Source organism: Acinonyx jubatus, chromosome A1 (genome assembly GCF_027475565.1).
Source record: "Acinonyx jubatus isolate Ajub_Pintada_27869175 chromosome A1, VMU_Ajub_asm_v1.0, whole genome shotgun sequence".
NCBI lineage: Eukaryota > Metazoa > Chordata > Mammalia > Carnivora > Felidae > Acinonyx > Acinonyx jubatus.
Genome location: NC_069380.1, coordinates 187,706,946 through 187,733,169, shown reverse-complemented (window position 1 = coordinate 187,733,169; position 26,224 = coordinate 187,706,946). Strand labels below are relative to the sequence as shown.

Sequence of the window (26,224 nt, the reverse complement as noted above, 5' to 3'; positions counted from 1 at the left end):
TCTGCCCTACTTTGGTATCGAGGAGGCAACTGAAATGCCCACTTCCTGTTGGTCAGATGTATGGTCTGTATAGCAAGGTAGTATGGCAAGGCATTGGACACTAACTGGGTATCCTTAACCAGTCAGCTGTTTCTGTTTCAAGGCAGCATGATTCAGGGAGGACTGTGGGTCTATGTTCCAATTAAAACTCAGACTTAATTCCATTTTTTCCATGAATTTGCTGACTTCTCATTCCAGTAATTTGCAATGAACATCATTCCCTAGGGCCTTGGCTGTTGCATTGGCCGCATTACAAGGCCAGCCCCTCCCTCCCAACACCCAGGGCTTTGGGTGTGCAGTCCAGTGGTTGGGAAGGAGATGTGTTCTGGTGGGCAGGGTCCACGGGACCTAATGATGAGTAAGGGAAACTCAGTGAGGAGATTTGGCACCTAGTAGGTTCTAACAGGCCACTTGCAGTTTAAAAACCGGCATTCCCATTTGGAGACTTGCCACAGGCACTTGCCCCTCCTGAGAAGCTAGAGGCCTTTTCCTCTCCCTTTGATGCATTTCTGGTCTTATACTGTGCAATGGTCTCCAGACTTAGTGACACTGCCTCTTTAATTGTAAGGTGCTGTATATTCCTCTGGATATAGACAGAGCATAAGCGAAAGAGCAGAGATCTCTCAGAATTCTCTTGCTGACCTCGGCCTGGCCACTGGGCCACCTTCCTAAACCAGCCATGCCCTCTTCTTTCATTCTGCTCCACTGCTGAGTTACACAGCCTTGAATGAGACAGGAATCTTTCTGCAGAGGAACAAAGGCAGGATGTGGCCAATGCTTGACTCCTAGGTGTCCTCCTCGAAAGGGCCTATCAGAGAGCCTGGGTTGAAGTTTTGCCCCTGTACTTAATAGCAATGAGACTCCAGGAAAGTGATGAAAATCCTCTGAGCCTTAGTTTCCACACCCCAAAAATACTGGGGCTAAGTGTAAGTCTCCCCTGCTTTTTCCAAGTTTGCGTTCTGCCTTGCTTTTCCAGAAGACCTTACAACAGTACCTGTTTTCACTAACCACAAGAAATCCAAGGAGGATTTTGCTTTCAGGAAAAGAGGTGAAAAGCAAAAATAGCATTCACCCTTTGTTTTGCAGCAAGTGGCTCCAGAGCCATCATGAGTGGCCCTGCCAGACTCCTTCCCAGCAGCGACACTCAGCATCTCAGCACCAAGCTGCCAGAGCTTTGGACTGTGCTTCATCTGTGATTTATCTCAACTTATTTGGCACGCCCCTTAGAAAGATGCGTCCTGAGGTGCCAACGAAGCCAAAGAGAGGTTGTTTTTTGGGGTCTGGGAACGGTCAAAATGTTTTCCATATAAATTCATGGTAATTGCTCCTTTGCTTTATGCCATTTGGCCTTAGGAAAGGTTTCGTTAGGAACGCTCTGCCTTCAGATAGTGGGGGAAACCTATTCCCACTCCCCAGTCTTTGTGTTGAGTGAAGTGAGGAATGTAAAGTCACCGGAGCTTCATAAGCAGGCCCTCGGCTACCATGAGTCCCTTCTCTCCTCTTCCCGGAGCTTCCCAGAGGCTTTGACTCAGCCTCGGTCCCCCAACTGAGAGCCTGGCTCCAGCCTGCCTGCAGCCCTGTCAGCTCACCCCTCCCTCTCAAGCCCCAGCAAATGGTTTCCTGCTCTCTTCACACTGATCTTCATCTTGTCTCTCCTCTGTCTGCAATTGCACTTTTCCTGCCAATTCAAAAACTGGCGCATTCTCCCCAACCACCTCGAAGCCATCACCGTTTCCCGTCTCCTGTCTTGTCTCGTTCCCCCCAGTTCTATCCAGCCTGGGGGGATAGAACTTATCAAATGCCTGTTCTCTGAAGGAACTTTGTGTCGTTTCTCCCTCCTCCCAGTCTTCAGAGCCTTTTGTTTTATTTTCCCGAGCACAGGTGTCCTGGACTGTCTTCCCCCACTACATCATAAACTTCATTTAAATCTAGTTTTTCTAGTCTTACCTGTCATCGTGTTTCCTGCAGCATCCAGACCCCTCTTCACCCTGTGCCCTTGGGGTGTGTGTCAGATCACAGAGCAAGCACTCAGTGGATGTTCGGTGAAGGAAAGGAAGGAAGGGAGAGAAGGGAGGAAGAAAAGAAGGAAGGGGCAGCACCAAGTGTAGAAGAGTAGCCGTCTTCCCCGTTAGGTGGTTTGTTGGTAGACAAGGAAGTACCCAGAATTTATCAGTGTCTCCTTGATCTCAGGTGCCACTGTGCACCTTCTCTTTCTTTGGTCTCATAGAGTCAGAGGAACTGAAGTGTGTGGAAGGGTCTGGTCACCTTGAGAAACGCCCACCCTTGCCTAACCTTGCATTCATGTCATTCCCTCTCCTGGAGTCCATTTTTATCCTCATGCTGATGATTCCTAAGTTTGGATCCACTCCCCAGATTCTGGGGCCCCATAGCTTACCTCTAGTTGCCTGTTAGACATCTTCTCTTGGACATCCACAGACATCAGAAATCCACCTTACCCAGATCTGATCTCAGCTTCCCTGCCGCCCGCAAACCCACTGTGTCCTTGGACCCTGTGAACAGGTGGTGGGTGTCATTTCCCTGTCTGCACCTGTATCCCAATCTGTCACCAGGTGTCCAATGTCTGCTCCCTCCTCTCCATCTCCAGGCCCTAATCTCTCTTGATCCCAACACCTCTTTGTCCCCCACTGCCCCAATCTCTTCTCTCTCTTGCAGCCACAAAGTGAAACTGCAGATTTCCCTGATGGAAACCATCAAGGTGGCATTAAGATGCCTGAGCGAGGCTTACAAGATCCTTCCCCAGCACTGAAAGCTTCAGTCTAATTCAGCTGACAGCCCCTTACCAGCTGTGGTCCCTCTTGGTCTTGGGCCTTTGCAGGAGATGTTCTCCCTCACCTGTCCAGTACTTACCCCTGGTTCAGGTCTCAGCTTAGCATTCACTTTTGTGGAAAGCCTTCCCTGTCATCTTCCCCAAAAGCCTGGGTTGGTTGCCCCTCTTAATGTATTGCCATAGCCCCACGCACACCCCCACTGCAGCACTTCCCACAACTTTCCATTTACTTATTTTCCTCATCATTTTGAGAAACGCCATACATCAGGTCTGCCTCACTTAATGTTGTGTCTCCAGCACCTTGCAGTGAAACTTGTGTATAATCAATGCCTATTATTTGTCGAATGACTGAATGAATGACTTCTTTTCTGCTCACGCTATATCTGAGTCAGAATGAAAGTGTCCAGATCTTCCTTGATCTCTAGATAATAGTATGCCCATGTTGTGTATATGCTTCTTGTTGGCCTCTCATGTCTGATCAAACGTGGGTCTTCAGTATAACTGGTCCTTCCAAGAAGACTCTCTCAGTCAGTATTTGCATGGGATATGAAACACTGCTTGGATTCTCCATCAGGACCACAGACTTGAGGGCCCTGGACTGGGGCTAGATTAGACAGCTCAACCCACACACAGCTTGGTGGGGGTCCTGAATGAACAAGAACTCTCATAAGTTTTTAAAAAGAAAACCCGTATAGACTGGAGGGTTTTGGAAGACTCCTAGGAGGTGAAGCTTGAATGGGGCTCTGAGGGATGGATAAGGATGAGGGAGGTTTGGGAGGGTGGGGAAAGAAGGAATTTATAGGTGTAAATTGACCAAATGAGTGGTCGGTCCAGTTTTTTACCTTAGTATCAAACCAGCAGATCTTTAAAAACTAGTGGCCTGCAAAGAAATTATTTACACAAATCCAGGATAGAGGTTACCTCTGGGGTTGGAGGAAGAGAAGTTTCAATAATTTCCTGTTTCTTCAGCCGGAAGCTGGCTCTTGACTCTTCATTTTTCAAGCTGCCTGTATATGTCACAATTCTTTCAGTTTAAAGAATGTCCGTAGCTATGACTAAAAACCCAGTAAATAAAGCAACAAATGATGTGATCCTATCAGATACGAGTGAGGCTAAAAAGTTTCTCACGTGGTGAGATTTTAAGTAATCTTCTCCTGTTTCTATGTTTGATCATTTTACTTTTTTTTTTTTTTTTCCATCCTGTATATGCATCGTGAGGGGGAGAACGTTCCACACTTCCTCAGGCTTTGGCCACCTGCACTACCATGGAGAAACAATGGTGTCAAAGTGAATTGGCCCTGGGTCTTAACCCTGTCAGCCCTACTGCTTCTTTATTGCCGTGTGGACCTAGCTAGGAAATGTCACCTCCCTGAGAATCCCAACGTCCTGGCATATAGGATGGAGATCGAAAGAGCCACCTCATAGGATATCCTGAAGTGCAAAGCGGATGACGGGTACAGAGCACCTGGCACATAGTTAGTGTTCAGTAAATGCTCACTGACTCTCCTTCCCTGAAGAACAAAGCCATTATGTTGGCATAGATTCTCAGTTCTAGGGAGAAACCCTTAGAGACCATTTAACCCAACCTCTTCATTTTGTTCCATTTAAATTATTCTTAATTGCACATGATGAATCAAATAATACAGATGAGCTTATGATGAAAAACATCATTCTTGGCTCTGCTGCACCTCACCCCACCTGTACCCCAGTCCCCAAGGCAACTTGTTTTAATCATTTCTATTTCTAGTTTCTCACTGTTCTCTCCATAATGCTTAATTATATGAGGATAGCTTCTATTTCTTAATTGGCACCTTTAGACAATACCTACTGACTCCTTAGTTGGAAAGATGAGATTTTAGCTCATTTACATCTCTCCTCTCTCTTCTTTAATATTTGATTATGTCACTTGTTGCTTCTGTTGCTTCCCTTGTAATCAGAGATAATACACTCACACCACCGTTGCTTCTCTTCGTAACATTATTTAATATCTTGACTCCTTTCTGTGAAAGATGAGGAAATTAACACCCCCAACTTGCACTTCTAACACTTCCTTCTCCTACCCCATGTCAGCTACTTTTGCTTTTATATGATCAAAGCTGTATTTTTGTAACACTTGTATTTTCTTCTGCAACTTGTCCTTAAGTGTAGCCTAAACAAAACAAAATCATATACTAGTTACATTGTTAAATCTGCACAGATGTTTTTCCTTGCTAGACCAGGTGGCATGCTAGGATTTTGTTTCCTTCCCTCTAATTCCAGCTCAAATCCCCCAAAGCTCCTTATTTTAAAGTTAAAAAATTACTTTCAGAGTTTTGTTTCAGATCAGTTTTTTAAAATGATATATGTACAATATAGAAAATTCGGTAAGTGCATACAAGTCGGGAAAAAAACAGGGAGAAATAAAGGGATAGAAAATTAAGAACACCTGAAAATCTCATCACATGGAGTACTTCTTAAAAATGTGTCATATAATTCATACAGAGTAATCAGTAAAATTGAAGAAAAAATACTTTCCTTAGTAATAAGGGGAAGCATCCAGGCCCATATAAGAAAACCCAAAACAGGAGAGATTCTGTCCTAAGTCTCAATTCCCTTTTATGCCACAGACATCCAACTTTTATTGCACATACTTACTGAGCATTTATTATCTATCGGACACTCACTGTGCTCCCTATTGGGAATAAAATACAGTTAAAAATGGACATTGTGCCTACCTTCATGAAGATGACATCCCAGTGGGGGAAGGTAGACATTAACCAGACATATAATCAGGCAAGTATAAATTCTAAAACAGGTTGCGCTCAGATGTTGAAAGGAAAAGGATGTGATTCTTTGAGGGCACATAACAAGGGAACCTGCCTGAGGCGGGGAGGTATTGAGGGGGGTCAAGAAAGTCTCCCCTGAGGGAATGATGGTTGAATTGAGATCTGAAAAAAGAGTGGCAGTTGACTAAGCAAAGGGAGTGTGGGCAAGAGAGGGGCAGGGAACGTTTCAGAGAGAAGGCAAAACTTCAGTGATGAGCACACAGATGGTGCATTCAAATAACAAACACTGCTGTGGCTGGAGCAGAAGGAGTGCAGGCTGAGTGGTAAGAAACCTACTATCAACGTGCTTCACAAGCCAGGGGCTGGGGGGTTCCTGGACAGGCCAAGTGTGGATCCTTCAAGATAGAGATTAGATAAGGAGGAGATCGACCGTTAGCATGGGCGCCCACAGTGGAGGCTGGTTTGGCTCCCTGACACAAGCCTTTGTGTGCTCGGCACTGGACGTTTTTATCCATCGCAATGGCCTCAGCTAAGGAATGCCAGACAAATGCCTTGTGAAAGGTGTTGTGAGGTATGTAGCTGCCTCATTATGCAAATGGCCATGTAGCTCATCCTCTGGGACTTTGCAGGCAGATGCTTTCCCACCTCTATTAGGAAACCACATCCTTCTGTCTTTCCTCACCTTCATTAACAGATTGCATGAAGAGGTAGAAAACACACAGGAAGCATGCCAACAGGAGGTTCCCCTTGCCCTAGAGAACCCCTGACACTGCAGTTGTGGATGGCTGGGGCGGGGGGCGGGGGGGGGGGGATGCAGAGAGGGGACGGAACACTCCTGTCCCCCAAGGAAATCTGAAGTGGAAGCTCATTATGTGCAAGTAATAAAGCAGCAACATTGCTCTTGTTGTAGAGGATCCGGAACCTTCTTCCTCTTCCTCTCTCCCCTAAGGTGGCACCCAAGGTCAGTTTTACCCACCTAAATTTAATAAAATAGAAAGCTAACGGTTCATGCAATGGTCAGCTTTTCTAGTAAGAAGATGTATCTAGGAGCCACTGAATTTTTTGGAAGAAAAGAAAACAAGAAAGATAGGAAAACTTGGCAGTGGAGCTATTGTAACCAACCATCTGCTTAGAATACTTCCATAGTTCCTCATAGCACTTAAGATAATATCCAGACTTCATACCATGCCTATGAACCCCTACATGATCTGGTCCCTCCCTACCATTAGGGCCTCAGTGTGTACTGTGATTCCCAGCATGGCATCACTAGGCTCCAGCTTACCTTCTGCCCCAAAGGGGGGAGGAAGGGGAAAGTCCAGGGCCTTTGCACTGGAATGCTCTTACTTCATATCTGTATGGCTGGCTCCCTCACTTCATTCCATCTTCTCTTCAAATGTCTCTCCCTCAAAAAGGTTTTCCCTAACCACCCACCCTTCCTCAGGTAGACCCTTCCCCACTCCCAGTCACTCTCTAGCCTATTACCCTATTTTGTTTTATCACCATCTGAAATTTTCTGATTTGTTTGTTTTTATCTGTCTCTATCAACTAGAACATAAATTCCATGAGGGCAGAGATCTAGTCTAACTCGTTCAATGTCTTATCTGCAAAGCCTAGAACAGTACCAGGCACTCCACCAATATTTGTTGGGTGAATGGATGTAATGGTATTCTCATGCTTGGAGGTTAAGTCATGTGGATAAATACATTTATGTATTCATCTAAGACAAATATGAGATAACAAATATGCATTCGTTTATCAGTAGTTATTGAGAAACCATTACGTCCTAGCCACTGGGGAGAAGATACAGAACTAGAGACCACACTCCCACCCGTAAGGACCTCAGAGTGTTGTGGTGGCCAACAGGAAGAAATGTGGAAAGAAGCAAGAGACATGAGGATGTGGGGTGCCTGCATGCCTCAGTTGGTTAAGTGTCTGAATCTTGATTTTGGCTCAGGTCATGACCTCACAGTTCATGAGACCCAGCCCTGTGTCGGGCTCTGTGCTGACAGTGCAAAGCCTGCTTAGGATTCTCTCTCTCCCTCTCTCTCTGCCCCTCCCCCGCTTGTGCGCTCGCTAGCCCTCTCTCTCTCTCTCTCTCTCTCTCTCTCTCTCTCTTTCAAAATAAATAAATGTTTAAAAAAAGAGAGAGAGACATGAGGACTTAATGGTCATGGGAAGTAAAGAGAAGGAAAACGAGCCCCAGGTTTTGGGCTTGGGCACATGAGGAGATGAATGTGACATTCAGTGAGCAAAGGGGGGAGGAAGGGGAAAGTCAGCCTTAGAAATGTGGAGGTGTGGAATATCCAAGCAGTGATATTTAGCAAGGAGCTGGACGTCCAAGTGGGGATCGTGGGAGAGGTGAAAGGAGCCGCCATGGCCTTGACACATACAAACCCCAAAACACACGCAAGGAAAACATTGGTAACCTGAAGAGTCAGTCCTATGTCTATTAAGGAAATTTTATTTCTAATTAAAAAAAAAACTTGCAACAAAGAAAACTCCACATGCAGATGGTTTCACTTGTGAATTCTACCAAGCATCTCAGGAAGAAATAATACCAATTCTGTTCAGTTGCTTCCAGAATACAGAAAAGAGGAGAACTCATCCCAAATCATCTTACAAGGTCAACATTATCCTAATACCAAAACCAAAGACATTTAAAAAAGAAAACAGCAAATCAGTGCTCCTCATTAAAAAAGTATAAGAATCCTCGATAAAATATTGGCAAATAATATCCAGCAGTACATAAAAAGGATCATGCATCACATCCAATTGAGGTTTATGCCCAGAATGTAAGGCTCGTTCATCACTGAAAAAATCAATGTAATTCACCATATTAATAAACTGTAGCCTGAATGATCAATAAGCCAAGTTTTAGATTGATACAATGAAGCTGAGGACCTAAGTTTACAAATAGCAATCAAGACTAGGTGATTTGATCTACTGGTTATGGGAGAAAATAGCTTAATTAAGAAAGAGGGAAATTTTCCCCTTTGGCTAAGACACTGAGATCAGTGTCTTTTTGAAGGATTCACTTGTCTTTCCTCTGCTAGCTCGCTTCAAGGACTGACCTATAGTGAGAAAGGAGTTTGGGGGTTCCCCTCTTGAGCAGCCAGCCTTCCAGATTTCCAAGATGGCATATTCCACCCATGCTTGGGTAAGGAAAGCCAAGGGCACTCATACTCCTCATTTTCTCAGATGTTCAGGATCCAAGAGTTCCAGAGTTGAATGAAGCCTGGGTCTTACCCAGTCCAAATCCCCACAGTTTAAAGAAGAGCCGTGGGGGGGCGTGGCTTCTCTCGGTCCTCTTATGCCATCCTCTGTTCTGAGATCCAGTGATTGTAAACTGGTCCCGGGAGAGCAAGCTCATTAGACCCTGTCCTCCAGGCCTGTCGTCCCCCGACTCTTCCCTCTTTTTAAGCCTTTCTAAAGCTCACGTTTATGCATAATAAATCACCATCAAAACGGATCTGTCCTAGATTCTAGTTTCTCTGATCTCACTGTTTGGTGTCTGGTGTGGAGAAAACCAAACAGACACAGGCCTTTGCATAGAATCATACGTGTCAGTGGGTGGGCAGATTGGCCAAGCCACCTGCTTTGAGCTTGCAAGCCTCATAACCAATCAGACACAGGCTCTGGGGCCCATCATCTCTGTTTGATTCCTCTGTCACTTGTTTGAAATCCTCAACAAATTTCTTATAAGATTATAATGAAAAATGTATTGCACACTCATTATGTGCCCAGGACTATCCTATAAGGTTATGCTTTCTCTCAGTCCTTACAAAAACTCATTAAATAGTACTATTCTGGTCCTCATTTTATAGGTAAATAAATAGGCTCAAAGAGATTAAGCAACTTGCCTAAGATGCCACAGCTAGTAAGTAGAAGAGCCAAAATTTAACCCTGGCTGTCTGTGGTGCTCAAGTTTTTAGAAATGAAAATTCTTCGTGGTTTAAAATGAACGTTATTTTCCTTTTTCTTTCCTTCCATCTCTGTTTGCAGTCTCAGGAGGAAGTCTGTGATTTGCTCCATGCTGCACCCTTCCAAAACATCTTGCCTAGAGTCTACATCAAAGGTAAGAAATCACTAACAGCCACTAAATAGCCAACTTGCATTTGAACTTCATGCCCACTTAATCTCAATAAACTCAGATCTGCAGTCAGAAAGGATAAATAAAGCTTTGGGCAGCTATTTGATATTCATAGAATCACAGAATTAGAAGTGACACTCCAGGCCCTGTTCCTTGGTCCTTCTAGATCATCCCCAATGTGTTCCTGTCTAGCCTTCGTTTAATTTGTTTGAATGATGGGGAACTCACCGCCGCACAGGGCAGATAATTCTGTTGTTGGACAGAGATAATAGAACATTTTCCTTGTAGTGAGTCCCGATCACACTTTCCAGGACGAAAGAGAGCAATTCGACACAGTCCATCCAAGTTTTGGAACACAGATACGTCACTGGTCCTCTGGGAGTTTTTCGTTCCTCAGGTCCCCCAGGGTGCCCTGAGTCTCATTTCCTGCTCTGCTGCTCCTTTTGCAGAAGGGGAGCGTCTGGAGGTCCGGATGAAACGCCTGGAGGCCAAGTATGCCCCTCTTCACCTGGTCCCTCTGATAGAGCGGCTGGGGACCCCTCAGGTACGATCCTTCTTTTTTTTTTTTAAGATTTATTTTTATTTATTTTGAGAGAGAGAGAGAGCAAGCAGGGGAGGAACAGAGAAAGAGAGAGAGACAGAATCCCAAGCAGACTCCACACCATCAGCGCAGAGCCTGACATGGGGGTCGAACCCACAGACTGTGAGATGATGACCTGAGCTGAAATCAAGAATCGGACGCCTAACCGACTGAACCACCTAGGTGCCCCAGGTACCATACTTGTATCGTGGACTCTGAGGACCAAAAGGAACTTTAAAAGGAGAGCCTTTGGTCTAACCCCCTCATTTGACAGGCAGGGAAACTGAGGCACAGAGAGAGGAATGTCTACAAAGCCTGTTAGTGACAGGGTCAGGTCTGGAATGAGATTTGCTATTTCTCAGGCCTGAGTTCTTTCTTCTACACTGTGTATCAGCTATTCCACCCAGAAAGAAGGAAGTCAGACAAGTATCTATTGTGCTTCTATTAGCATCAGGAATTCTGGTAGTATCAGGAGTAAGTTGCCTCTCAGAATTCAACCTCCACACACCCTGAGAACCAGTGATTCACTTCTGGATATCTTTGCTGGAAAAACACAGGAACACGGATGTTGACTGTAGCATTGTTTGTTAAAGCAAAAACTAGAAACAACCAACAGAGGGTTGACTAAATAAAATGTGGTAAAGTTCATTGAATGCTCAATACTTTCTATATAATAATGAAAAGGAAAAATGAGATCTAGGTGCATCAATGTGTATCGATCATAAGAGCACAGTTAGGTGAAGAATGAATACAACAAAACCATATCAGTGAAGCTTTTCCTGAAAGATGGTATACTAGTAGTTCATAAGAGCGGCACCCTCTGAAGAGAGATGAAAGAGACAGAGATGAGGCAGTGATCACAGGACACGTCAGCTTTATCTGTAATGCTCTAATCTTTTCAAAAGTGAATAAGCTCATGTGTTAATGCTGTAATTAAAATCAGTTTTTGCAGGGGCGCCTGGCTGGCTCAGCCAATAGAGCGTGCGACTCTTGATCTCGGGGTTGTGAATTCGAGCCCCACTTCGGGTGTAGAGATTACTTAAAAATAAAATCTTTGAAACAAAAACTAATTTTTACACACCAGTGCCAGTTGTTCTGCACATGAGGATGAGTGGGGCAGGACCCCTGCCTCAGAGAACTCAAGACAGTGGCAGGAATCAGGAAAAGGGGAGGGACACAATGAGGATCTCGTGCTGTCTCCTTCCAAGTTGATTTGAGTGATCTGCACATTTTCAGGAGGCCAGGGGAGGAATTCCACAGGTAGAGAAATGGGGTGCCCTGGTGAGACGAGCCAGGGTGGGTGGGTGTTGTTCGCCTTTGCCAACTGTTCAAAAGGTTTGGGATTCCAGTGTGCACTCCGACTTGCATTCCATGAGTCCTCTCTGCTCGTACCACCAAAGCTGATGAGTCTGAAGGACTCACATCCTCAGCGAGGGGGCAGAAGGCAGCCTCTTCTCTCAAAAATCAGGGCAAGTATTTGGAGCACACGGCAGGACCCGATCTGCTCCGTCCTCAGGCTCCTGAGCAGCCATCACCAGACCACCTGTGTGCCACCCACCTCCTACTGAAAACCGTGACTCAGTGTTCAGTGGCATCTGGGTCCTTGGAGTCACCACGGGGAGAATTCAGATCCTGTGGAGTATGCACACTTTTTTCTTTTTTTTCTTTTTTTTTTTTTTTTTTTTTTGTTGGCCTTCAGAGGCTGAGCAGAGGAGTCCTCTAAAGATTTCCTTTTAGGGAGAAATCCCCCAAGCCGGCGACATAGAAATGTGTCTGCTCCGCTGTTGGTGTCATCCTACAAGAATCTGGCCTCTCACATCCAGGGTTTGGCATGTGTTTCCACTTAGAAGACTGTAAATTCCTTCCCTGTTCTGGCGAACACCATTTCCTTGGGACTGTTAGAAATCTCAATTTGTCAAATGCTGAGTATTTGACCAACAAAAGCCTAGACATTCTGGAGGCTGGAGAGGAAGTGCCAGTTTTCTGTCTCCCAGCCTTCAAGGAATAGTCCAAAATTTAGTCGTCCCATAGACCGAAGAAAAGTTAACAAAATATGACCTTCCAGGCTAGCTGGGGTTCAGGGGACTCACATAATATCTAAGTGAGCAACAAGGGAGATCCTGCCACATGTTTAAAGTCAAGAGGTTTTGATGGTGTCATACTGTTTGCATTGATTTCTGGGACATACTCAGGTGACCTGATTTGATCTCCGGTGCTACCATGGAAAGCACACTAGCCAGGGGTCCTTGTTCCAGCTTCACACCTGAATTGATGCATAATCTACTGCTAGACATTGAATATCTCAGTCTTTGTTTCCCCGCCTGTGAAATGGGCTAATGGGTGTTTGGCTGCCATAGTTGAGCCGTCTTTCATGATTGTTGTGATGAACAAAAATAAGTTAAAAGACTTTCAAAAAACACAAAGGATGATACCAAGGATATCGAGATACCATTCTCCTCCAAAGGGCACTAAACGTAATCAAAGTGTTCCATGAAGAAATTTATTTCCACGTTTATTTTCACAGATGCTTTTTCTGTCCCCTTGTTAACTCAGAAAAGAACGGCAGGAAGAGAGAGAAAAATCCCCCCCGTTGAGTTAGGCTAGAAAAGAACTGGATGAAATGTATATGAAACACATCTCATATATATGTACATAACACCAAGTCACAAATTGAGGGCCTTTGCTGCAAACAATAATTAGTGTACTTTTTTCAAAGCAAAAAGGAAAAAGGAGATGAAAGAAAACTCACACCCTGAAAAGTATAAATGCCAACAAAGAGTGAAAGTATTCAACCTTACCAGTAATCACTGAAATGGAAATTAAAAGACGAGGGTACAATCTTTCATCTCTCAAGTTGGCAAAGAACTTTGCTTACTGGTAACAGAGTGCTAGTGAGGGTAAAAGGTGCAGACTTCACGCAAAGGGTACAGAGTGCTTCTGCCTGTCTGCAGACCAGTGTGCTGCTATGTAGCAAAAGCCTTTTAAAATATGTACACACTTCAACTGCATCGTCCTACTCGTCCTTCTAGGATTTTATCCTAAGAAAGTGATCAGAGATAAGCTTAAAAAGAATTACATAGGAGGACAGTTGCTTAAGAATTGTCTGCAATAATGAAAATTTGTAAACACTTTAAAATAATCAGAGTAGAAGACTCAAGGGGCACCTGGGTGGCTCAGTCGGTTAAGTGTTCCAACTTTGGTTCAGGTCATGATCTCACAGTTCGTGAGTTCGAGCCCTGTGTCAGGCTCTGTGCTGACAGCTCCGAGCCTGGAGCTTGCTTCCGATTCTGTGTCTCCCTCTCTCTGCCCGTCCCTTGATCATGCTCGTTCGCGTGCTCTCTCTCTCTCTCTCTCTCTCTCTCTCTCAAAAATAAATAAGCATAAAAAATATAAAAATAAAAAATGTAGAAGACTCGATAAATGATGATATATCAATGGCCATTTTATGTAACCATTAAAAATTAGAGTACTGAAAATATTGAAGGAAATAGTTTTCTTAGATTGCTGCTATCTGAAGATAAAAAAAGCAAGATAAACAAATTCTGTTAAATATAGATGCATACACACACTCACATACATAAACACAAATCATATATCCATGCTCTAGGAAACCTCATTTCCTAGACATGACGTGTTACACATTTCTAGGTAATGGGGTTCATGGGAGATTTTTATTTTCTTATAATTTTTTGAAAATGTTTTTCCATATTTATCCAAGTGACTGTGTGTTACTTTTACAGCTCCCTCCCAGGAGAAACTGTAAGGGTAAATGCTTCTCCAAGGCAAAGGGACAAAGCCCCTAAACCATTTCAGTCTCAGGCCCTTTGGTTAGTTGTAGCGGGGAGGTCACCAGAGTTCAAAGTCTGTGTACAGATTTATAAACCCATTGCTGATTTTTCCCCAACACAATTGTCAGGCCCTGGGGATTGATTCAGACTATGTAGATGCCCAGGAGATTAATTAGTGAACCAGAATTGTCTGTGTTAACTGATGAAGAGGAATATCCATGACTTGAGAACAAATATGGGTCCTTTATTTATTTACTGAGCACCTTCCCTGTACCAGGCCCTCTCTTTCTGAGTGGAGAGCCCTTCCAGGGTCCAAATACCAGTCTAGAGCATTGCCTGGTAAGAACAGAATGAAACACCAGCTTCAGGATTCTTTTGAAGACACTTCTAGCCAACTGTGACAAATTAAATGGTCTCTTCTCTGCTCAGGAGCTTTCTCTGCCTATAGAATCAATATGAGTCAGCCTGAATCAGGGTTCCCTCTCCTTCATGTTTGAAACACAAATTTGTCTTCCCCAATTTACGTTTTTTTTGTGTGTGCTAGACTTCTTTCAGTTTATAGTTGTCATGACAACTAAGCCCATAGCCCATTTTCCTAATGGGCTCCAGCATTGTGTTTCCTGATTTATTTCCTTCTGTGGATTAATTTAGAGATTGCTCTCCTTCTAGGGGCTCCAGTGTGATAGCTTAAAGGGAGAAGTCAGGTAGGCCCCTTCCAGGCACTCTGTGAAATGAGCTCTCTGGGGAGACTTCCTTCTGGAGAGCTGACCCCGTGAGTGCCATGTGGACCTCTCCATCTCAGAGACCAGTACTCTTTAGCCTTGTCCCAAGATTTGGAGACCTCACTTTGACCTTAAATGTTAATGTCTGTCTACCATTTGCAGATGGTTTTGAGATCTCTACCCCTAGACATTTTTACTCATAATGAAGACAGTAATGTGTTTTGATGTGTTTGTCTAGCCGGCTGATTATTAGAAATGCAGTAACCAGGACCTACATGTGAAGCCAGTTTAAATTATTAATAGAGATAGTTTACAATGCTTAGAGGATTTCTAATAGGAGATGATCCTGTAAAATCAGTGGCAAATGTTTAAAGAGTAACATATGCTTTTTGTAGAACATTCAAATGTACAGAAGTATTTAAAGTAAAAAGTGAGAATCCTGTGTGCTTTGCCAAGCCTATCTGCTCCCACAGTTGACATTTCCTTCTAAACTATCTTACACACACACACACACACACACACACACACACACACACACACACCACATATACTTTTGTTTGTCTATGGGATTGTATGTTGTTGATGTGTTTAATAGGATTATAGTATGCATCCTTTTTTGAAACTTGCTGTGTATTCACGTAACAATTTAAGCCATAGATCTAGACTAGGGTTCAAATCCAAGCTTTTACCGCTCACTGGCTGCCTCTCTGAACATCAGTTTCTTCATCTGTACAACGGGGATAACAGTGTCAGTGTTTCATGGGATCGTTCCCTCTTTCATGGGGTTGATGTGAGGGATAAGTAGCTTAGAACAGGCCTGACGTGTTACACACACACTCAGTGAGTGTGAACTGGTAGTAGTTTCATCTCAGTCTTTGCAGTGGATGCATGACATTCCATGATGTGATAGACGTGGATTTTTTTAATGGACTCTTCCTCTTTGATGGCTCCTAGATTTTACTTACCACAAGTAAGTCTTGCCACAAGACCCCCTACTATTGCACTAAGGTTTACAAAGTTAGTGCCCTGCTGTGGGTGAATGAATCCCAGGTACAGCCAGCTGTAGGGTTTGGGAATCCCCCATGAGAGGTGGAAGACAGGGTCTGAGGTAAGGCTAGAAGGTTTATGCACTCCTCTGTTCCCAGCAAATCGCCATCGCCCGGGAGGGCGACCTGCTGACCAAGGAGCGGTTGTGCTGCGGCCTGTCTATGTTTGAGGTCATCCTGACGCGCATCCGGAGCTACCTACAGGACCCCATCTGGCGGGGCCCACCGCCCACCAATGGCGTCATGCACGTCGATGAGTGTGTAGAGTTCCACCGGCTCTGGAGTGCCATGCAGTTCGTCTACTGCATCCCTGTGGGGACCAACGAGTTCACAGCCGAGTGAGTACCCTCCGGGAAGGCTGGGTCCCCGCCCGACGTGTGTGTCTCCCCCGACCAAGAGTCACCAGGCTACCAGAGCTCACCCAGAAAGGTGGGCAGGGGCAGATTGTCCAATAGCTGGTCGCTGAATACACAGATGTGCCAGGTGCTGGACAGACACCAGTACTGAGCAAAAGTAGATGGTTCCTGGCCTCATGGGGTTTACAGGGCTGAGCAGAGACAACATGCATAGACATAAGGAACATTGAATGAGGTTGCTTGGCAGGAAGGGCAGGAAGGGTGACAGGTGCCTGAGAAGAGAGCAGAGTGAGTTTTTGGAATGTAAATCACACAGTAGATCTGAGCCTTGAACATTGCCTGGGATTCAACCCTTAGAGGGGAGGAGAGGACATTCCAGGAAGAGCAACAAGTGGTTGGAGGCAGAGGAGTGTGTGCGTGAGCGTGAGGACCGCTCAGGGCCTGGTTTTTCCTAGACCGGAAGCTGCCCTGATCATGTGGGCAGGAGGGAGCCCTGCTGAGGCTTTGTCACTGAGAAGCCCAGTGTCCACCTTACCCCTCACAAAATTCCAGGATTCATAGAAAAGAGAGCAAGGCCTCCCCAGCTGAGGTTCATGCCCTAACTTGCTCACGCAGTCCTGCCTCATGAGGCCTACACTCCTGAAAACCAGGAAGCCTTCTAGAGTAACCCAGTCCTACCCCCAGAGAAGACAGAAGCAGATTCCAGTTCTTCCTTCCCTCACTCAGCTACACACACCAAGAACAGAGTGGTGAAGAAGACAAGTCCTGTCCTCCTGGAGAACAAGCAAGTGAGAGGCAGAGAATCCTGGAGGCAGTGGTGCTGGGAGTGGGCTGGGAAAGCTGTTTCAGAGCAGCTGCTGGGCCTTCCCTTTAGCCACGGTGATGGGGAAGCAGGGAAATCTGCCCATCGGGCTGCAGCTGCTGCTTGAGGACAAGAAAACAGCAGAGAGACGACCCCATGGCCTCCAAAATCGCCCAAGATGCTGCTGCATGCGGGAGGCATACAGGTTGAGCCTCACCAGCCCAGGAGGACTCACAGCTCCCCCCCACCCCACACCAATAGTGTCTGCTCGTCCACACACCATGTCCCATCCCTGCCCTCTGAGCCTGCATGGGCCACTTGGTCCCCTGGTTTGAGATGGTCCTTCGCCTCACAAGCATTCCTGTAGCTCCTTTACAGAGAGGTCAGACACATTCTCATCTGAATTCTAATCAGCCACGTAAATCTCAAGGACTGGTTGAATTTTTTCCCTGCAAATTTGTTTTCCGCAAAGGTGATTTTTCCATCAGTGGCTAATAGGCTGACACCTCTTTGTGGTTAGGTAGGAGGATTTATAACGTAACCACGGTCCCTGGAACAAGTGAACGTATGCTCACACCTTCCCTTGTACCCACTTTACAGATGAAGAGGATTGACCCAGGGACGGGCTTGCTCACTGTCTGTACTCCTGGCCCCAGAGCCCTCCCCCTGCCCTTCCCTGCCCTTCACTCTAGCTGCTTCCTCTTCCCACTCCCAGGCAGTGTTTTGGTGACGGTCTGAACTGGGCCGGCTGCTCCATCATCGTCCTGCTGGGCCAGCAGCGTCGCTTCGACCTGTTTGACTTCTGTTACCACCTGCTAAAAGTACAGAGGCAGGACGGGAAGGATGAGGTCATTAAGAATGTGGTAAGCAGCTCATGGTTGGGGCCAGGGAGGCGGGGCTGGGCCTGACAGGCAGGCTTTCATCTGAAAAGGAGGGTGAGCCGCTTGTGGAGGCCAAGTCCCCACACCACAGGTAGGTACAAAGATGCTCAGTGGCCGGGGACCTTCTTATAGGAAGCCATGAGTCACTTGCTCATAACCTGCTGGGATGAATCAGGTCACCCCGCAGGGCTGGGCCGGGCTCCAGACCTGAATTACCCCTTCCCTGTGCCAGTCAGACTGCTGATACCGGTGCCTCATCCACACAAACTCTCACTGAACACGGAAGTCGTACAGGCATGGGGATGGGAAAAACGTGGCTGTGGAGTAAGCGGGGCCGCTGGGGTGCACTGACAAGGGCTGTCTAAATTGGGCTGAGGGGACAGGCGGGGAGGGGTGGCCAGAGAAGGCGTCTCATGGAGACAGCACTTGAGCTGAGTCCAGAATGACCAGCAGCCAATAACGAGGCAAAAAATGGGGTGCAGCGTGGGGAAGATGTTCCAGACAGAGGGAACAGCCATAGCAAATGCAGAGAGACATGAAGATGTGTGGCTGGAACAGAGCGCGGGTCTCTAGGACTAGCTGAAAGGAGAAGGAAGCAAGAGCTACCTCATAAAGGGTGTTTGTTTTATTTGTGTTTGTTTTTTGCCATTGTGGTAGAACATACATAAAACATCAAAGTTGCCATCTTAACCATCTTTAAGTGTGTGGTGCTGTGGCATTGGGCACGCTCACTCTGTCACGCAGCCGTCACCACCTTCCATCTCCAGAACTTTTTCAGCTTCCCAAACTGAAGCACTGTTCCCATTGAACTCTAGCTCCCTAGTCTCGCCTCCCCCAAGACTCTGGTAACCACCTTTCCACCTTCTGTCTCTAGGATCTGACTACGCCAGGGACTCACATAGGAGGAATCATACAGTATTTGTCCTTTTGTGACTGGATTATTCCATGTGCTCCAGGTTTACCACGTTGTAGCTTGTATCAGAATTTTCTTCATTTTTAAGGCTGAATAATATTCTAGTGTATGCATATACCACATTTTGTTTATCCATTCATCCCTGATGAACCCTTGAGTTGCTTCCACTTTTTGGCTACTGTGTACATGCTGCTGTGGTCATGAGTGCACAGATATTTGTTCAGGTTCCTGCTTTCATTTCTTTTGTATATACCTAGGAAGTGGAATTGCTGGGTCATATGCTAACTCCATTTTTTTTTTTAAGTTTATTTATTTATTTTGAGAGAGAGAGAGAAAGAGAGAGCATGGGCCGGGGGTTGGGGGCAGAGAGAGAGGGAAAGAGAGAATCCCAATCAGGCTCCACACTGTCAGCACAGAGCCCAGTGTGGGGCTCAGTCCCACGAACTGTGAGCTCATGACCTGAGCCAAAACCAAAAGTTGGACACTTGACCAACTGAGCCACCCAGACACCCCGCTAATTCTATTTTTAATGTTAGAGGAACTGCCATACCATTTTCAGTAGTGGCTGCACCATTTTACATTCCCACCAGCAATGCACAAGTTCCAGTTTTTCCCCATCCTTCCTAGCCCTTGTTATTCTCTGGGGTTTTTGGTAATAGCCATGATAATGGATGTGGAGGGGTATCTCATTCTGGTTTTGATTCCCATTTCCTAATGACTAGTAATGTTGACAATCTTTTCATGTGCTTATCAGCTGTTTGTTTATCCTCTTTGGAGAAATGGCTATTCAAGTCCTTTGCTCACTTTTTTTTTTTAAGATGTATTTTATTTTTACAGAGAGAGCACGCATGCAAGTGGGAAAGAGTGGCAGAGAGAGGGGGAGAGAGAGAGAGACAGAGACAGAGACAGAGAGAGAATCTTAAGCAGACTCCATGCTCAGCATAGAGCCCAACACAGGGGCTCGATCCCATGACCCTGGGATCACAACCTGAGCCAAAATCAAGAGTCAGATGCTCAACTGACTGAGCCACCCAGGTGCCCCTTTGGCTCACTTTTTAATTGGATTGTTGTTTGTTGTGTATATATATACATTTATATTTATATATTCTGGATATTATGTATATTTATATGTTCTGGATATATATTCTGGATATGTTTATATATTCTGGATATATTTATATATTCTGAATATTAGTCCCTTATCAGATATTGACTTGCAGATACTTTCTCCCATTCCATGGGTTGCCTGTTCACTCCGTTAATAGTGTCCTTTGATGCAAACAAGTTTGCATTTAAAAACATTTTAAAAACAAGTTTTTAATTTTGATGTAGTTCAGTTTATGTTTTCTTTTTTTTAAATTTTTTTTTAATGTTTATTTATTTTTGAGACAGAGAGAAACAGAGCATGAATGGGGGAGGGTCAGAGAAAGAGGGAGACACAGATTCTGAATCAGGCTCCAGGCTCTGAGCTGTCAGCACAGAGCCCGACGTGGGGCTCGAACTCACGGACCGTGAGATCATGACCTGAGCTGAAGTCGGACACTTAACCGACTCAGCCACCCAGGCACCCCTATGTTTTCTTTTATTACTTGTGCTTTTGGTGTCACATTTAAGAAATCATTGCCAAACTCAGTTTCATGAAGCTTTTCCTCCATGTTTTCTTCTGAGTTTTATAGTTTCAGCTCCTATGTTTAGGTCTTTAAACCATTTCAACGTTTGTTTTTGGTTTTTGTTTTTATGTTGTGTAAGGTAAGGATCCAGCTTCATTCTTTACATGTGAATATCCAGTTTTCCCAGCACCATTTATTGAAAACACCATACTGTCTCCACTGAATGTTTTTTTGCACCCTTGTTAAAAATCCTTTGACCATATATGGAGGAGTTTATTTCTTGGCTGTCTATTCCATTGATTTGTGTGTCTGTCTTCATTCCAGTGCCATACTATTTTGATGACTGTAGCTTTGTAGTAAGTTTCAAAACTCACAAAGGGCTTTATGGCCAAGTTAAGATTTGATTGCTTAGTTCTGGAAACCAATACGAGGCCTTTAAGCAAGAGAGTGATGTGATCATTGAAGCATCAAGACCCTGGACCCCAACCTCACTGAACTCTTCTCTTGCTCTTCCTTTTTTTTCCCCTCTGTCCCTTCCTCCTGCCCCTAACCTGCACATCCCTGTCCTTCTGCAGCCACTGAAGAAGATGGCAGACAGAATTAGGAAGTACCAGATCTTGAACAATGAGGTTTTTGCCATCCTGAACAAGTACATGAAGTCCGTGGAGACGGACAGCTCCACCGTAGAGCACGTACGTTGCTTCCAGCCACCCATCCACCAGTCCTTGGCCACCACCTGCTAGGCGGAAGGTCCTGCAGACCCTCGACCTGGAGGAGAAGAAGCAGGAGAGAGAAAGCCATGGCCAGCCTGCAACAGGGTCCTCCTGGACAGCATATGGGATAGGCCTGGACACAAACAAGAACCTCCCCAAACACATCTACACCTCCCAAGGGCTGGGCCTGTGCATGCTCTCCCATGACATCTCCATGGTGGTTTCTCCATAGCGTAAATGAAAAAAAAAAAAAATCAAAAGAAACAGGGCAGTATGTGCTTTTTCTTTTCTTTTTTCCCCTCAGCTGTATTAAGAGCCCTAGTCTCACCCCTTCTCCATCTCACAGCCCCACCCCACATCCATGGTTGCTTCTCAAGACCTCCTCCCAAATGGTGACCTCCTACCCAGTGCCCACACGTGACCTCAGAAGTGAAGTCTCAGAGCGGAGAAAAGAGCATGGCCATAACCCGAGATACCAGCCTGAGCTGACAGGAGTATGTCCACGTACCGACTTCCTCTCCTCCTCTGGCTCCCTCCCCGCATTTTCCCAGGTGACATCTCCCCCTGCTCTGGGTGCCAAGGATTCTAGCACCCACAGCAGTCATGGACCAGACGCTGAAAGCCATGGGAAACAGAAGACGAGGTTCCTGGTACTGACACCATGATAGATGGTGGTGGCCCTGGCTGTCCCTGGACTCCCCAAACCCCACTCCCCTCTCAGGGTGCTCCTAGAGAGAACTCAGAAGTGCATTCATAATCGTATCTTACTTAGTGAAGTTATGGTAGGAAGATGGTCAGGCCTGTTGTGCAGAAACAGTATTTATTAACACAGCCAGGAATTCCATAGCCCCAAACAGAAAGCCATTAGACCATCTCAGCTTGGTGAGGAGGCGGTTCCTTTATTCATCAATCAAATACTGTGAGTACCAAGCTGCACAGGGCAGTAGATGCTGGGGATGCAGCATGGAACAAGTCAGTCATGCACTGCCCACCGAATTAGCCAGTGACCAAATTAGGGACAACTTCTCTGCACAGACTCTCATCAAGGAACACTCCCATGAGAAAGAAAATATTAAGGGGTTATTTCAACAGAAGTCCAAAACATATTGGAGTCAGGGAGGTGAGGAATATAAATAACACTTGTCAATGAGCTTTTAGTACCAGGATGCACTCCCAGAAAAGGAGTCCTGTTCTACTGAATCAGTACTTCCATTGTCCTAGAAGCTGAAAGATTCCTAGGACATTTTATCTTTTACTCTCAACATCCTTAGTTCTCTTTAACTAAGATTTTGAGGCCTGGGGCATATCGCACAGGGGCATATCTATGTGCATTTCTCAGACTCAACCAAAACTCTGCAGAATCTCCCAGTGAGCATAGGGAGACTGGTTAGAAGGATGGAAGGCTTTGGGAATGAATGTCTCATTACAGAGCACCTCTTGCTGAAAGAAGCTGGGACCCTGAGCTTGTAAGAAAATAAAAGTGAGACATTTGATATCTCATCCCCAACCCAGGGAGGAAAAGAAAAGTGAGAAAAATAGAACAATAATGATCTCCTCCCTTAGGGTGGATGAATGGAAATGGTTACCATTAACAGATCGCCCATTTTAACCCCATGGAAAGAGCAAAACAGTCCATAGCAAGAGGTTGTGTGATACACTGTGCCCACCAGGGAGGAAAGAAGGGCTCATCAAATGTGGTCCAAAGGCCTATATCAACATGTCCTGAGACTAGCACATTGGATGCAGATTCCTGGGCCATACCTCAAACCAATTAACCAGAGTAAGGGAAATCTGCACTATCCACAAGCCCTCTTTGTTGTACTGTTGCACAAGGAAATCTGAGGACCACTGCTGTAGAAGGTCTTTCCACCACTAGGGCTTTGAGCTCCTGAGCCATGAAAGAAAATATTTGTAGGGTAGGAAAGTGATTCAGGGTGGACCGGCAGATCCTCTCATCCTTAGATGCGACTTCCTATTCTGATTTTTTAATTTTTTTCTTCTTGGTGACCATAGACGCGCCAAAGGCAAAAGGGAGAGGCTACACACACCGCATGATAGAACTACATGGTGGAACACACCTTCAAAACCCACCAAAAAAAAATCTCTAAGCTACAGAGAATCTTCAGTCCTGTCCGGGGACAGTGGCTCTTTCAGATAGGTGACTGGCTCTTAAGTCCTAGAGATTATTCCAGATCCATGATCATTGCCTTTGTGGAGATTTGGGTCACCCATTTGAGGAGACTGCTATTTCAATAACCTGTCCTTCCTGTTCTGCATCTGTAACCCTGAATTTGACCCCTTGGGTAGAATCCTATTATCCTCAAGAGACTTGATCCTGGTAAATTGAGGTCTTCACCTAAATGAAAGACATTTCATTTCCCTGGCTCGCCAGCAACATTTATTTATGAATACCAAACAGGTTTAATATTCTTTCCTCCCTGGTATTACTGCCTCCTTTTGATTTGATTTTTTTGTGTCTAAGAAGCAGGAAAAAAAAATCTTAGGTTTTAAAAAGTTTAAAAAAAATTGTTTCAAAAACTGTCAAATGTACCATATTTGTATTAAGAGTTGTTGGGAATTTTTGTACAATGAATTTACATTTATTTATGGTGACTTATATTTACGCTTGTGATCAAATCATGATGTTAAATTCTTAAATCATATTTGCTATGCAGCTGAAGATGATATTTTGCTTTGTATTTTGGGGTACCTGTGTTGAGTTGATAAACATTTCCATCTCTACATCTCCATTAAAACTTCCAAACCAGCATCTTGGTCTTGATTCCTGGTCCTGTTCCAGGGCTCCTTGATCTGTGGAAGGCCACATGAACACCGATGACTGAGGAAACAGTCTGAAAGAAAATGGAAGGTGATAAAGGTATAGCTGGTCATTGTGCCCTAAACTAATGGCTGGCTTTGCTTTCTCGCTGAAGGCATTACCTTTACAAATTGGTTTATACTAGATAAGATACTGGCAATAGTTGCTGCTCTTCAGAATTCCATGGTCTCACCGAGTGATCTCTATTTTAAGAGGAAGGATGGGAACTAATGTGTGCAGGCAGCATGCTAAGTCCTATTCTTCCATTCCTTTGAATCAGCCACAGTCACTTTATGTGCTGTATCCCACCTTGGACAGACAGGCTGTGCAGTGTTCACTTTCACACCGTTGCTAAGTGACCACTCTGATTGGAACCCAGCTTCAAAGCCTGAGCTTTTGCTGTCATGCTAATGGACTGGTCAACCAGTCCCGACCCCAAAACTAGACTTTGGGCCACTGGACTTTGCAGGGCTTTGGGTGAGGGAGATTGAGCAGAGCCTGGGCTCAGGAGGAGGCCCAGCATGGTGGTAAGGGAGTTACCAGGCTGAAGGTACCTCTCACACTCCTCAGAAAGGATGACACCAGAAGAACACTATAAAGTTGTGTGTGAAACTGACACCAGTGTGTGGAGTCTCATGTTTTTCACAGCAGCAGCTTTCCCAAAGGCCACTCACAAAGACGAGTCCTAGGTCATTGGTGACTCCCCCTCGCCTGTGGCCTGGGGTAACCCTTTAATCTCTCAGGGCCTCCATTTCCTTATCTTCAAATTGGACAAAATGATCTGAGGTCCTTTCCAGCTCTAATATCCTGATTTCAGGTAGTGTCCCAGGGGCCTACATTGAGGGGCCTACTTCACAAACTTGAAGACTTTCTCAGCCATGTGTTGCCACTTCCAAGGATTCTCATCGTTAGAGGTTGTACATTTGAGCTGGTGTAGTTGGGGCACGGTTGGTATTAGTCCTGAAAGATGCTCAGTGGTAAGAGGGTTCTGTGGTCACATGGACGTGGGGAACGGCTCATGCTGTTTCCCTTCTCGAAGATCCGCAATGCTCTGAGTCCTCCAGCCTAATCAGCCTGGAATAACACCACACCACACAGTGACCATGACTTCGGAAACCCCTTTCTCTGCAACACGATTGATCCTCTCATGAACGTACCTTGAAAACCACTGGGCTAAGAACATGGAAGTCTGTGTTAGATGCAAACAAAACAACAAGCACCAAAAACTCCCACAGGAGGGGTGCGTTGGTGACTCAGGCGACAGACTCTTGGTCTCAGCTCAGGTCATGATCTCACAGTTTGTGAGTTCGAGTCCCACATCAGGCTCTGTGCTGATAGTGCTGAGCTTGCTTGGGATTCTCTTTCTCCCTCTTTCTCTATGCCCCTACCCTATTTGCACTCTCTCTGTCAAATAAATAAACTCAAAAAACAAAAAACTCCCACAAGAGAAGGACCACTGACTTCACAATTTGTGAAGCAGGGACCTGCCAAAGTACTGAAGGGTTTCAGATGGAAAGGGGAAGCATCTTCACGATGGGAGAGAATAGGGCAGAGGAGTGTATTCATTTGCTAGGGCCGCCATAACAAAACACCACAGACCACGTGGTTTAAACAACAGAGATTTACTTTCTCACAGTTCTGGAGGCTAGAAATCCATGAGCAAGGTAACATCAGAGTCGGTTTCTTCTTTTTTTAATTTTTTTTTTTTAAGTTTATTTATCTTTCCGGGGGAAGGGGCAGAGAGAGAGGGAGAGAGAATCGTAAGCAGTTTCTGCACCATCAGCACAGAGCAGGGCTGGTTTCTTCTAAGCCTCTCTCCTTGGCTTTTAGATGCCGTCTTCTCCCTTGGTCTTCACATGGTCTTCCCTCCGGGTGTGTTTGGGTCCTGATTTCCTCTTCTTAGCAGGACGCCAGGCATATTGCATTAGGATGCATTCATGTGACCTCATTTTACCTAAACGACCTTGTTAAATAAAGCCTCTGTTGTCAAGTACAGTCCCATTCCGAGGTACTGGGGGTTAGGATTTTAACATAGGAATTTGGGAGTAGGGGGCACAATTTGGTTTATAACACCAGAGAAGAGGAAGGCTAGATCTGAAAAAGCCATTGCCTCTGGGGGCCCTGAACTTGTTCGAAGGCTGGGATGCCATTGCTTTGAGAAACACATCTTGAATACTATTTGCAAAACTATATAATCAATTATGGCCACAGACCTAAAGGAACTTCTGGAGTTGTAGAAAGGATTTTTAAAAATGCACATAGTGAACAAGAATGTAAAGGAGAATATGTTGATTCTAATAATCACTAGATTAT

At 45.2% G+C, this 26,224-nt stretch overlaps 1 protein-coding gene across 7 annotated transcripts in view; it reads left to right on the top strand.

The window, feature by feature from the left end:
- The window catches only part of CYFIP2 (cytoplasmic FMR1 interacting protein 2), a 128,042-nt gene extending 104,179 nt beyond the window's left edge, over positions 1–23,863 (top strand). For all 7 annotated transcript variants that reach the window (XM_053199678.1, XM_027077786.2, XM_027077793.2 and 4 more), the window contains 5 exons: positions 9,595–9,667; positions 10,132–10,226; positions 15,918–16,156; positions 17,692–17,839; positions 20,956–23,863. In XM_053199678.1, the coding sequence (XP_053055653.1) occupies positions 9,595–9,667; positions 10,132–10,226; positions 15,918–16,156; positions 17,692–17,839; positions 20,956–21,123 (723 nt within the window). In that variant the 3' untranslated portion in view covers positions 21,124–23,863. The remainder of the gene's footprint in view (positions 1–9,594; positions 9,668–10,131; positions 10,227–15,917; positions 16,157–17,691; positions 17,840–20,955) is intronic.
- The last annotated feature ends 2,361 nt before the right edge of the window (positions 23,864–26,224 follow it).